This window comes from Nesoenas mayeri (assembly GCF_963082525.1).
Source record: "Nesoenas mayeri genome assembly, chromosome: 20".
Taxonomy (NCBI): Eukaryota; Metazoa; Chordata; class Aves; order Columbiformes; family Columbidae; genus Nesoenas; species Nesoenas mayeri.
Window position 1 is genome coordinate 10,777,174 of NC_137569.1, and position 12,881 is coordinate 10,790,054.

The following is a 12,881-nucleotide window of genomic DNA, read 5'->3' on the forward strand; positions in this document are numbered from 1 at the left end:
CCCACGGCTGCTGTCCCTGGCCCCGCGTCCCCGGGCCGCCTGGGCCCCAGGGGGAGGGCGCAGCGCGGGGCAGGGAGGGCGGTGCTGCCCCGGCCCGGGCAGCTCCCGGCGGGTCTGTGCCGCGACGCCTGGTAAAGCCTCGCTCTGCCCACACGCCTTTGCGTGCTTCTTCCGGCGCCGGGAGGGGCGGGAGTGGGGGCGGGGTCGCAGAGGCGGGGCGGGAAGAGGGGCGGGGGCGGGAGCGGGACGGGGCGGGGCGGGGCGGGGCGGGGGCGGGGGCGGGGCGGGGGCGGGGAGGGGGCGGGGGCGGGGGCGGGAGCAGGAGCGGGAGCGGGGCGGGGCGGGGGCGGGGAGGGGGCGGGGGCGGGGCGGGGCGGGCGGGTCCGCAGAGGAGCGGCACCACCCCCCGCCGCCAGGGGCCGCTCTACGCGAGCTCGCGGCGGGAGTGGCGCGGACCCGCGCGTGCCCGGAGGCCCCGCCCGCCGGCCTGGCGCACGCGCACTGGGCCCCGCGCAGGCGGGGGGAGGGGCGGGGGCGCTGAGGTGGCGGCGGCGGCGGCGGGAAGATGGAGGCGGCGGCGCTCGGCGGGTCGGCGCTCGGCGGGTCGGTGCTGCCGGGCGCCCTCGCCCTCCTCCTCATCCTGCTGCTGGTGGCGGTCGCGCTGCGCCGCGCTGGCTCGCGGAGGCCGCCCGCCGCTCCGCCGGACAGTGAGTACCGGGGGTCCGGGGCTGGCCGGGCCGGGCCGGGCGGCGCTGGGCTGACCCGCCCGCTCGCCCGCTCACTCCCCGCAGACTCCGGGACCAACGGCCGCGCTGCCGCCAGACCCGAGGAGCCCAGGAAGGCGAAGCCGCCGGCGCGGGCCCGGAGGGACAAGCCGCGGCAGCACAGCTTCGCCCACCGGCTGCTGGTCGCCGCCCTCAAGGTACCGTGCGAGCCCCGGTACCGGCGCCTGGCGCCGCCCGCCCCCGCGCTGTGACCGCGCTCTCCCCGCAGGGCCACAGCGGCTCCGTGTGCTGCCTGGACTTCAGCAGCAACGGCAGGTACCTGGCGTCGTGCGCCGAGGACCGCACGGTGCGGCTGTGGAGCACCCGGGAGCTGGCGGCGCGGGAGCACCGCTGCCTGCGGGCCAACGTGCGGCTGGACCACGCCGAGCGCGTCCGGCTCAGCCCCGACTCACGGTAAGGCCGGACACCCCTCGGCTCCGCACCGGCCTCGTCCCAGCCCGGGGTCACTCGGGGTGTGTGGGCACCGGAATGTCCCGCGGGCTGGGCTGCACAGGGGCCGCGTCCCTCCCGGGGCCGTGACAGCACCGCAGTCAGGAGAGCAAGGGACTCTTCACTGTGGTGCTCAGGGCAAATACCTGACTTGCCCCCCCAGAAGGTGCTGGATAAGGTCTTTGCCAGCAGGTGCTGCGGCTGGGCAGGGCTGCTCAGCCTCTGAGGGGCTTGGGAAGGTTGGTGAAAAGCACAGCTCAGCACTTTGTGAAGTGGCCTCTTTTAGAGAGGGGAAGGGGTCCGCTTTCCAGATGTGGAGTAATAAATACTGTTCTTTTCCAGTCAGTGTTGCAGCAGAGCTAACACAGGGAGAGAACCTGATGCCCTCATAAAGTGTGTAGCTTTTTATCTCCCAGTGTATCTCTTTCCCAAGGTGCCAGTGAATGACCTGTCAGTTTACCTGTTGTCACTGGGCTGAGCTGAGGTGGCCTGTTCCTCAGTGATTCAGGGTGTTTGTCCTTCCACTCAGGGCTTTTATTGTTTGGCTGGCAAATGGCGAAACTATTCGTGTCTATAAAATGACCAAGAAGGATGATGGCAGCTTCACCTTCACTGCAACTTCTGGGGACTTCCCAAAGAAGCACAAGGCTCCTGTTATTAACATAGGAATTGCAGAGACAGGTATGGAAATGACAGAGCTTCTCATTCATTCAGATTCTTGAGACTGGGTTTGATTTCCTTGTAAAGTCAGAGCTGCTGGTTTGAAAGCATTGAAGTTTTTGGCATTCTCAAGGCCCATTTCTGCACCATTATTTGATTCTCTGTAGTCTTCTAGATGTTACTTTTCAGCCTTTGTTTACTCCTGGGTAAATGGAAAGATGTAATTTTCAGACAGAATTGTAAGGACAGCAGCCTGTGGGTGAAGCTGTATTCCTGTAAGGACAGAATTAGCTCCTCCATATGCACAGTCTCTTAATTTACATGTTCATGGATGCTGTTGCAAAGAGCTCTGGTCTCAGTAATGAGAGAATCACTGTTCTCTAGCCCACCAGTCTCTGTTTAACGAGTCAAAAATCTCTCTAGTGAGTTCATATGGTCTCTCTTGGACTTCTGGGATTTTCTAGAACAGAGGCTGGAGGGGGAGGTACCTGTTAATGGTGAGGGCTTGAGGGATTAATGCTTCAAGTATGAGCCAGCGGACAGTTCGAGGCAGGTGAGTTCACCTCTGTAATAGGAGGGCAGAGAAAATGTTATCTGAGACCTTTGTTCAGCTGTTAAAGTGAAAACTTAAACTTGTAACAAGTACCTGAGAGTAAATGGGGTAACTCCCTGTTCGAGATGGAAAAGGGGAAAAACATTGCCTGTGGAAACAACCAGGAGTCCAAAATGCCGGCACAACCAGTAATCCTGGGTAATAGCAGTATGAGTTGTAGCCAGCTGCCTGCCCCAGTCTGTGACTTGAAAGCTACAGAGTTGTGTTTGAAGCGCCTGGGGAGGATTGAGTCTGCTGCCTTGCTCCTGTGGTACCAGCTCAGTGCTGAGCCCTTTGAGGGGGATCAGGGGTGCTGGGGTGAGACACGTATGGTCTCTGTGTGCCCATCGCCCACTGGTGGCTGTGGGGGACACGGGGGCCCTGAGATACAACGGGCAACATGCACTCTCAGCCCAAAGGCCAATGGTGCCCTGGGCTGCATCCCCAGCAGTGTGACCAGCAGGTCAGGGAGGGGATTGTCCCCTCTGCCCCGCTCTGTGAGACCCCCTGCAGTGCTGGTCCAGCTCTGGGTCCTCAGCACAGGACACACATGGACCTGCTGGAGAGGGGCCAGAGGAGACACAGGAATGACCCGAGGCTGGAACAGCTCTGCTGGGGACAGGTGAGAGAGCTGGGGGGTTCAGCTGGAGAAGAGAAGCTCCGGGGAGATCTTAGTGTGGCCTTTCTGTACTTAAAAGGAAAGAAAGATGGGGACAGACTTTTGAGCAGGGCCTGTTGCGATAGGACAAGGGCTGATGGTTTAAACTACAGGAGGGAGATTCAAGCTGGACATGAGGAAGGAATTGTTGCCCTGAGGGTGGTGAGAGCCTGGCCCAGGTTGGCCAGAGAGGTGGTGGCTGAACCATCCCTGGAGACATCCCAGGCCAGGCTGGACGGGGCTCTGAGCAGCCTGAGCTGGTGCAGATGTCCCTGCTCATGGCAGGGGGGGCACTGGGTGACCTTTGACAGTACCTTCCAACCCAAACTATTCTATGATTTTAAGATAACCAGGAGCTGATTCTTCTGACGTGGCTTTTTGCTCTGTGCCAGCAGACTGGCACTCTTTGAGTTTTGGTGCTGCTTTTGGTTTTCTTGACTGTGCAGCTGCAGGGGGGGTTGCCCTGTGTAGAGACCTCCTCAGGGCTTTGATAAGTTTGTGGCAGCACTGGGCCTGGGACCTCTCCTGATATTTGCCTTTTCCCCTGCAGGCAAGTTCATCATGACAGCTTCCAGTGACACAACCATCCTGATCTGGAGCCCGAAGGGTGACGTCCTGGCCAGCATTAACACCAACCAGATGAACAACGCCTACGCTGCGGTGTCACCTTGCGGGAGGTGAGGGCTGTGAGGGGTTCTCGGCTGCTCTGGCTGTGGTTAGGGGAACCCCAGGAGTGAGCAGGAGTGTTGCTCCTTCCCAGGGGACCTCATCCTGGTTGCACTTGGACTCGACATGCTTAGGGGTCTTTTCCAACCTAAACAATTCTACGATTCTATCAGTTCAGACCCTCAGCAGTTAGCTGTTATTGTAATGCCATTTTCTGAGGGTTCCATAATTTAAAAAGCGATTGTGGCCCCTCCAGGAGCGCTGACTCTCATCTGCGCCGTCTCAGACATGCGGTGATTTGCGGTTGTCCCTCAGCACTGCTGTTCCTGGGAACCATCTCCTGAAGAGCTGAGAACAGCATCGGCCTCAGATGATGGAGGTGGGCCCATGAAACACCACCTCTAGCTTGTCTGTAACCTTCTCAAAGTTCATTACAGAATTAAAATCTTTCTTACCAAGAGTTTGCTTATCAGGAAGATCGTGTTCTCTGCTCTGTCTGTCGCTTGTTGTTGCAGGAAGACTTGCCACGCTCAAGGTTCAGTCAGTTTGGGGATCTAAAACCCTTGGCTTTTTTATTTCAGATGTGGAGTTTCTCATGCCCAGACTGTGCAGGTGCTGCTCTGCTCCCCGGGGTCGTCCTTACCATTCCTCTTACCAACTTGCTTTCAGGGAAAAGGGAAAACTATTTTTTTCAGCTGACTGAAGCGAAGATTGGAATGTGGGAGTCTGGATAGCTTTTCCCTCACAGAGCCCTGTCACGTGCGCCCCTCTGTGCAGGGGTGCTGCCTCAGCCCCCGCCCCGCTCTGTGGGGCTGCCCCACAGCCCGCACTCTCTGACAGATCCCCTCTGTCTCCACTTGTTCTCTTACCCAGGTTTGTGGCATCCTGTGGCTTCACCCCCGATGTGAAGGTGTGGGAGGTGTGTTTTGCCAAGAATGGGGATTTCCGGGAGGTGACCAGGGCTTTTGAGTTGAAAGGCCACACTGCTGGCGTCCTTTCCTTCTCCTTCTCCAATGACTCCAGGAGGTACGTGTGTCCCATCTGCTGCCCAACACAGTGGCTCTGGCTCAGCCTCTCACCCCTCCCTGTGCCAGGGGCTGCTCCCCTGCGTGCTCTCCTGGGAGACCAGGGTGGCAGAGCCCTCCCTGCCTCGTGCCACCGTGCGTTCCCCGGGGGTTTCCTCCTCTTCTCTGTGCTCTGGGAGGAGGACGGGGACAGCGTGTGTGTACAGACTCACACTTCCCAAAATATCTTGGAGAACTTATCGCGGCCTTTCTGGACTTAAAAGGGGCTCCTGAGAAAGATGGGGACAGATGTTTGAGCAGGGCCTGTTGTGACAGGACAAGGGCTGATGGTTTTAAACTAAAGGAGGGAGATTCAGGCCGGACATGAGGAAGGAATTGTTGCCCTGGGGGTGGTGAGAGCCTGGCCCAGGTTGGCCAGAGAGGTGGTGGCTGAACCATCCCTGGAGACATCCCAGGCCAGGCTGGACGCAGCTCTGAGCAGCCTGAGCTGGTGAAGATGTCCCTGTCATGGCAGGGGGGGCACTGGGGGAGCTGGGAAGGGCCCTCCAACCCAAACTGCTCTGTGATTCTATGATCTCTCTGTCCACAAAGGATTCCCAGTATGCTGGTGTGGCAGGGTCGAGGTGCTGCCCGGTTTCCTCACCCTCACTTGTGCTCTGTCTCCTGGCTGCAGGATGGCGACTGTTTCCAAAGACGGGACGTGGAAGTTCTGGGACACAGATGTGGAATACAAGAAGCAGCAGGATCCCTACCTGCTTCTGACGGGGAAGTGCGAGGTGACGGAGCCTTGTCGCATCGCCCTGTCCCCTGATGCTCGTGTCGTCGCCATCTCCAGCGGCGCAGACATTGTCGTGTACAACACGAGGAGAGGCGAGGAGGAGGAGCGCTTCCTCGCCGTGCACGGACAGCCCATCGCTGACTTGGCTTTTGACACCACCAGCCGCTACCTGGTGTCGTGTGGGGACCGGGCGATCTGCGTCTTCCACAACACGGCCGGTCACCGGGCAGTGGTGGAGGAGTTGGAGTCCATGCTGAGAAAGACTGCGAACAAAGCCACGTGCGAGCGGCTGGAGCAGCAGATCTGCAGCGCCCGCAAAGCGCTGGCCGCCATCTACGGCAAGAAGCACTAAACCTCCATCTGCAGGGACACCTCCGGGTCCCTGCGGGCACGGGCAGCACCTGCTGCCGTTGGGGACTGTTTTTTTCATAACACTGAATAACTTGTAATAAAAGAGTGTGGAAAGCGCCGGGACCTCCTTGTGCTGTCGGGATGGAGAGCTGGACGCTGCGGGGGGAACCCAAGGGGCCTTCCCCGGGGCTTGTGTTGTTTCCTTCCACGGGCTTGTCCCCACCCTGTGTCCCACGGGAGGGCGCAGACAAGGCCGGGGAGCTTTTCTGGGGTTAAAAAAAGGATGTTAGGGGGTATGTTTTGGGGTTTTTTTGGTTGGTTGGGGGTTTCTGTTGTGTTTTGGTTTTGTTTTTTTTCTTTTTCAGAGGAGATGCCCGTGCTCAGTTGTTGCTGCAAAAACGGGGAGTTGTTGTTGCTAAAACAGCCCGGCTCACGGAGCTGAGGCCAAGCTGGGCGCGGTCCCGGGCCTGGGGCGGCGCCGTTCGGCGCTGAACCGGGCCTGGAGGACCCCACCGTGTTCGTGCCCGGCGCTGGGCGGGACCTGCCCTAAAGCAAGATGGCGGTGACGGCGTCGCCCCGCCTTTGCACCGCCTCCTTGCCCGCAGGAGGGCGGGGCGATCTTGCGCATACGTACTCCCTGTTCCTCCCGCCCCTCTCTGCTGGGCGTGGCGAGCGCGGTGACGCACACGCGCAGGGCGTGGGCGGGGCGGGGCGCGCGCATGCGCGGCGGGAGGCGGCGGGCGCAGCGGAGCCGGGGCTGCCGGGGCTGCGGGCGCCATGTCGGGCCGCTCGGTGCGCGCCGAGACCCGCAGCCGCGCCAAGGATGACATCAAAAAAGTGATGGCGGCCATCGAGCGCGTCCGCAGATGGTGAGAGGCGGGGCCGCGGGGGGGGGTGGGGCCTGCCCGGCGTGCAGCCAATCACCGCACCACACGGGTGCCGGTGGAAGTGCTCCGGTAGCGACTGTCCAATCAGCGTGCTGCGTGAGGCAGCAGCCAATTAGCTCGCCCTGTCGGCTCGGGAATGCGGGGGGGACCGGAAGTGCCGGTGCTCGGCGGGCGTCCCATCCAATCACAACGAGACCTGCAGGTTGAGGGGGCGGGGATGCTGGCGTGCTCTCGATTGGCGTTCGTCTGGGCCACTCGGAGCCTCATCGGCGGGAGGGCGGGGCTTGTTGCCAGGATACCCGCGGCCCGGCTTCCCCGGCCCCGTTCCGGCGGGGGCGGCGGCGTCACCGTGACCGTGTCCGTGTCCGTGTGTGTCCGCGCAGGGAGAAGAAGTGGGTGACGGTAGGCGACACCTCGCTGCGGATATTCAAGTGGGTGCCGGTGGCGGACAGCAAGGAGGTGGGTACCGCTCCGGGACGGGCCCGGCGCTCCCGGGGCTGCGCTGCTCGCCGCCGCCTCCCCGGCCCGGCCGGGACTGCGTGAGGCGGCGCCTCGGCACAGGCCCCGGCACAGGCCCCGGCACAGGCCCCGGCACAGGCCCCGGCACTGCCGATCCGGCCCGGCTGGCGCGGCGCCTCCTGCGCTGGCCCCGCGGCGGCCCCGGCGCTGGGGCTGCTGTTCGAACTGGGCTGGGCCGGGCTGTTTTCCTCCCGCTGCCTGCAGCGCGTTCTGCCTCCGTCCCCGGGGCATTTCCTTGTGTCTGGTGATGCTTCTAAACAGGTGTCAGTTCTGTCTTGTGTCCTGATTCTGAACCCTCCACAGCTGGAGTTTTGCCTCTAAGGGAAGGGGCTGCACCAGCGCGTCCCCCTGGGCTGCGGGAGGAGCGGGCACGTCTGCTTCCTCTTGCCAGTGGGGGCTCCTCTGACCTCCTGCTTGTTTTTCTCTCCTAAAGAAAGAGAAATCCAAGTCGAGTAGCAGCACCGCCCGAGAGCCCAATGGCTTCCCAGCCGACACCTCTGCAAACTCCTCTCTCCTGCTGGAGTTCCAAGGTGAGTCTGGCTGAGCCCTTCAAGCTGGGGAGATACGCTCAGGCTGAGCAGAGGTTGGGATGTTGTGTGCTTCGTGTATTGGGACAGCAGTGTGTGCCTGCAGTGCAGGGCTGGGCTGATCCGCCTCTGGACTGTCCCTCCTGAAGCTGTTTGTGCTGTCAGCAAGAATCTTCATCCAGCTTCTGGGATGTCCCTGTGGGAAACTTCATAGGGCACCGGAGCAGTGGGGATTCCTGCGCCTGCCCTGCAGTCCTGGCGAGGGGAGGCCGGGAGCTGCCTGCAGCAGAGCCCCAGCGGTGACCTGCATGGGATGGAAGGGCAGAGGATCTCCTTGACCTTGCCCTTGATCCCGGAGCCCTGCGAGCAGCCTCCAGCAGGCTGCGGTGGAGCCATGTGAGGCTTGGGCAGCACATGGACTTGCTGCCTGTTCACAGTGTCTCAGCTCAGCTCTTAGTGCGTCTGAAGGCAATCAGGGGACGTGCTGGCACTTTAGAGCTGCGGTGGGAAGGGTTAACGCTGTAGGTCTGTGGTCCGGGACCGCTGTACCTAGAAAGGCGTGTGCCAGGATTGCTTCCCCTTTGGAGGCAGGTGCTGAGCACTGCTCCTGGTGTCACATTGCAGCCCCGCGAACAGTGGAGCTACAAAACCCTGGGGCACCAGCAAGAGTTTTCCTGCCCTCAAATGCCTGGCCGCTGTGGCCCTCCCCAGCTGGGGGTGTGAGGTTTGGCAGCGCAGCACTTTGTGTCACCCCTGTGCTTTCTACTGATTTGTTCTGAATGGCTGTGGCTGCTCAGATTTGGTCCCTGGGCAGAACCACCCTCTCCCATGAGCCAGTTGCGTAGCTGGTGCCTCCCAGTGAGGTGTCTCCTGCCCGGCAGCGCTTCTGTCGACCAGTGACGGTGAATCACCGATACGCAGACTGACTCTGGCTCTGCTTGTCCTTCTCCCAAAGACCCCAGCTCTGGCTCGCGGTGCCGCCCTCGGCTGTGGTGCCCCTGGGTCAAGGTGCTCTTCTTCACTAGGTGCTGTTTCTGCAGATGAGAACAGCAACCAGAGTTCCCTGTCGGACGTCTACCAGCTGAAGGTGGACAGCAGCCCCAACTCCAGCCCCAGCCCCCAGCAGAGCGAGTCCATGAGTCCTGCACACACCTCCGACTTCCGCACGGACGACTCGCAGCCTCCCACCCTGGGGCAGGAGACGCTGGAAGGTGACACTGGGCTGGGAGGGCCAGGGGTGGGCGCTGGGCGGGGGGAGGCCCTGCCAGAGCCGTTCCCGTGCCGGCAGGTGACTGGGGTGCTGCCGGAAGGGGACAGGGCAGCAGAGACTCGTCTCCTGCACTGGCTCAGCTCTGAGCCCCCGGCTCGGCAGGTCCATAACCTGTCTGTTCTCCCCAGAGCCCTCCCTGCCTTCCTCAGAAGTTGCAGATGAGCCTCCCACTCTCACAAAGGAAGAGCCGGTCCCCCTTGAGACTCAGGTAAGGGAAGGGGGGTTGAAACCATGTCTGAATATAGAAAAAACCCTGTAAATGTCAGCCTGCAATGACCCCTGTGAGCACATCAGGGTCTTCTGCTGACAGGATAGTTCTACTCTTGTAAATATGGGAAACAGTATTAATGAGTTTTTGCATTCCTGTCTCTGATTGGCTTTTTAAGGTTTGTTAATATCCTAATCAAGAAAAGCACATTTTTGGATGTTGTCTTTTTGTATCTGAATGTGGCATATTGCCTTTGGCTACTCTATAGAGTAAGAACAGAGTGGCTGTTCTCCCTTGTGTTATTTGAAAAGATACTCTCCTAGCTCAAGGAAAATAAGATTCGGAGTCAAAATAAGGTCCTTCTAAATTCTGTGTAATTTGTTTAGTGATAAGTGGCTTAGAAGCAGACTTGGCAGGTTAATGGTTGGACTTGATAATCTCAAAGGTTTTTCCAACCAAAACGATTCTATGAATGCGCACAGACCCAGCTGGGCCCTTTCCCCTTGCTGCTGCTCGTGGCGGCAGAAGCACCGTGATGGGCGCGTTCCACAGTCCCAAACCTCCCGGCTTCCCGAGCTGTCCCTGCTTCAGCTCAGGTGCCAAGGTGTGAGGAAGGACATGGAGGTGCAGTAAAACAGTGGTTCTGGTGGGGGGCTGGAGCACAAGTGTGATGGAGCGGCTGAGGGACCTGGGGGGTTCAGCTGGAGAACAGGAGCTGAGGGGAGACCTTCTGATCTCTGAACTGCCTGAAAGGAGCTTGGAGCCAGGGGGGTCGGGCTCTGCTCCCCAGGAACAAGCGCCAGGAGCAGAGGAAACGGCCTCAAGTTGCGCCAGGGAAGGCTGAGGTTGGATGTGGGGAACAATTTCTTCCCCAAAGGGCTGTGGGGCATTGGAACAGGCTGCCCAGGGCAGTGCTGGAGTCACCAGCCCTGGAGGGTTGGACAGACGGACATGAGGTTCTCAGGACATGGGGCAGTGCCAGGGGTGGGTTATGGTTGGACTCCATGATCTTGAGGGGTTTTTCCAACCGAAACGGTTCCGTGATTCTGGCTGACTCCTGTTGCCCTGGAGCTTCCTCACAGGTTCAGCCCAGGGTGTCCCTGAGTCCACGTGGCTCGGTGACACACTGAGCTCCTGTCCCTGACCTCTGGCTCCTGCAGGTGACTGAAGAGGAGGAGGACTCGGGTGCGCCGCCCCTGAAGAGATTTTGTGCCGATCAGAACTCTGCGTGCCACACGGCCTCGGAGAGCTAGCCTGCCGGCCCGGACAGCGCTTCGCCAGCCCCTCGCAGAGCCGCTGCCTTCCCCGGGGGCCCGGGGTGCTCCCCCCAGCCCGCCCCTTCCCGGGGGACGGGCGCTCCCCTGCTTGCCCCCCAGCCTGCCCTGCCCTGCCTGCTCTCGGGGGCAGGAGCCGCGTTCCCTGCCGGAGGGGGCTGCCACCAGTACCTGCAAATTTGCTTCTATTTATTGGCTCCTTCTCTCCCTGCTGACCTGTCCCGGAGCAGGGGGGTCTCTCACGCAGGAGAGGTTGTCTGGGGGGCCTCCGTGGCCCCCCGGCCCCTGGCAGATGCTGTTTGCCTCCCCTGCCCGCCTTCCCCGAGGTGCTGGGAGCGGGAGAGCCCCCCCCTCCACGGTGTGATTTGTCTGCTCCCTTCGGAGCAGAGGCGGGAGGTGGGATGGGGGTGGCGGGAGGAAGCCCAAGTCCTGCCCTGCAGCGGCTGGACGCGCTGGGACGCCGTGCAATAAGGTGCTAGTTAAAGCCATTAGTGTCGGGAGGGACGGGAGCGCCCCCCGCGGGGGCAGGGACCGGCTGGGCCCACAGCCCCTCCTGCGCCCCGGGGACCCCCGCCCCGTTCCCGGGAAGGATGCGCGGGGCGCCGGCCCCCCCCAGGAAGCGCCCCCGCCCCGGGGCTCTGCCCCCCGCCCCCGAGCTCCCGCTGCCCCCCTGGCCCCGCCGCCCCGGCCCCCCCCGCCGCCACTGCATGTCCCGCCGAGTCTGTGATCGAGCCTGGCGAAGCCGAAGGCGCGGCCGCGCGTGGAAGTGGAAAGTTATTTTAGCACTGAATAGAATATTTTTAAAATTAAACTATTTGAAATACAGCGCCCTGTGTGTGCGGGGGTGGGCAGCGCTGTCCGGGTTGGAGCGCGGCCCCCAACCCCCCCGAGCCGGCGGCGGGACCGGGAGCCCACCCCCCCCACCCTGCGGCGGCCCCGGCCCGCGGGGCATCCCCGGCACTGCCGCACCGGGCCCGCGCGGGGTCGCTCCGCTCCGCTCCCGCCGGACCCCCCGGTCCCGCCGCCCCGGGGTCTGTCCCAGCGCGGGGACGGGGCGGTGGGAGCCGCTCCTGTCGCGACAGCCGCGGTCTGTTCTGCGCGCAGCCGCAAGAGAACGCGCAGAACTCAGCGTGCCAAAAGCCCGACACAGGAGCTGGGTTAACGGCGGCGCGCCGCCGCTACTCTGCCTTCGGTTCGCTCGTGCGTTGCAAAGGATGATCTTTCTTTTCCAGTTTACCCAAAACATCGCGGAAGCCGAAGCCGAAGGCATTTGGTTTCCTTTGTCATGCTGCCGGTACAATCGCCAAGTGTTTTTAATAATTTATCCTTCCAGGATCAGGGTGGCCAGATGAGAAGGACGCCTGCTGGTTGAGTTCAAAACCAGCCGTCCCGTTTTGTAGATATTTGGAAAACAGTTTTAGGAGGGAGATCCAAAAAGAATCTCTCTTGCCATCAGAGGAGGCGATGAAAGGAGCTTTGGCAGCGTGTGGGATGCCGAGTTCAGGAGGAGGAGGGAGGACGGAGAGTGGAGACACGAATTGCTGCTGTCGGGAGCCAGCGCGGCTCTGGGCGTGGAGCGGAGTCCCCGCGGCTGCGCTGAAACCAGCAAATACTGCACTGAAACCAGCAAATACTGCGCTGAAACCAGCAAATACTTCAGTGGACACCGCAGCCGGGTCGCTGCTTTTCCTCAAGCCATGGAGCGGTGTAGTCCCGGAGCAGAAGTGCAGCCACTCGAGCGCTAGTTTGTCCCATAGGTCTTTCACTCCGGAACGTCTCCGCAAGAGGCTGCTGGTCCATGTAGGTGGTTCCTGTGCGCTGGGGGGTTCACTGCCCCCGTGCGCTGGGGTCTCATCAAACTCATCCCCCGTGGGCGCCACGTCTTGCCTTTGAACAGTGAATCATCGATGCTCCGAGCAACTCAGGGTCCCGTTGGTTTGACACAACACTGTCATTCTTCACTATCTACACAGGATTTTCTTGAGTAAAATTGAGAGGGGAAGTTTCTAATTAATCATTTTAGTTACTCTTTAGTGCTGGGTTTTCTAAGTTCTGAACTGGAGTTCCAAACTCCAAGAATCTCTCTACCCAGGTAAGCTGGTTATTCTGTTGTTTGGGGGGTTTTTGTTTGTGTGTGTGTGTGTTTGTTTGTTTAATTAAAGATTGTATTTGACAGAACTTCTAGGAAGATAATGCGATACAAAGATAAGATTTTAGGCACACAACTGTTAGGGTATTTAGAAGATGCAACT

General features: G+C 60.8%; 2 protein-coding genes across 6 annotated transcripts; both read left to right on the plus strand.

Annotated features, from left to right (window-relative positions):
* The first annotated feature begins 541 nt into the window (after window positions 1-541).
* On the plus strand, window positions 542-6,059 carry TBL2 (transducin beta like 2). 4 transcript variants are annotated; one of them, XM_080357202.1, is made up of 7 exons: window positions 542-707; window positions 792-922; window positions 994-1,178; window positions 1,744-1,895; window positions 3,675-3,801; window positions 4,664-4,816; window positions 5,489-6,059. In XM_080357202.1, the coding sequence occupies exons 1-7, from the start codon at window positions 566-568 to the stop codon at window positions 5,943-5,945; spliced, it is 1,347 nt and encodes a 448-aa protein (XP_080213328.1). In that variant the 5' UTR covers window positions 542-565; the 3' UTR covers window positions 5,946-6,059. The 4 variants fall into 4 exon arrangements, with proteins under 4 accessions (XP_080213328.1, XP_080213329.1, XP_080213330.1 ...); XM_080357203.1 differs by having other exon boundaries at window positions 1,029-1,178; XM_080357204.1 differs by having other exon boundaries at window positions 1,032-1,178.
* Window positions 6,060-6,647: 588 nt separating this feature from the next.
* On the plus strand, window positions 6,648-11,440 carry BCL7B (BAF chromatin remodeling complex subunit BCL7B). 2 transcript variants are annotated; one of them, XM_080357205.1, is made up of 6 exons: window positions 6,648-6,813; window positions 7,215-7,290; window positions 7,784-7,880; window positions 8,903-9,088; window positions 9,276-9,355; window positions 10,516-11,440. In XM_080357205.1, exons 1-6 carry the CDS (start codon window positions 6,722-6,724, stop codon window positions 10,606-10,608), a joined length of 624 nt encoding a protein of 207 aa, XP_080213331.1. In that variant the 5' UTR covers window positions 6,648-6,721; the 3' UTR covers window positions 10,609-11,440. The 2 variants fall into 2 exon arrangements, with proteins under 2 accessions (XP_080213331.1, XP_080213332.1); XM_080357206.1 differs by having other exon boundaries at window positions 8,918-9,088.
* The last annotated feature ends 1,441 nt before the right edge of the window (window positions 11,441-12,881 follow it).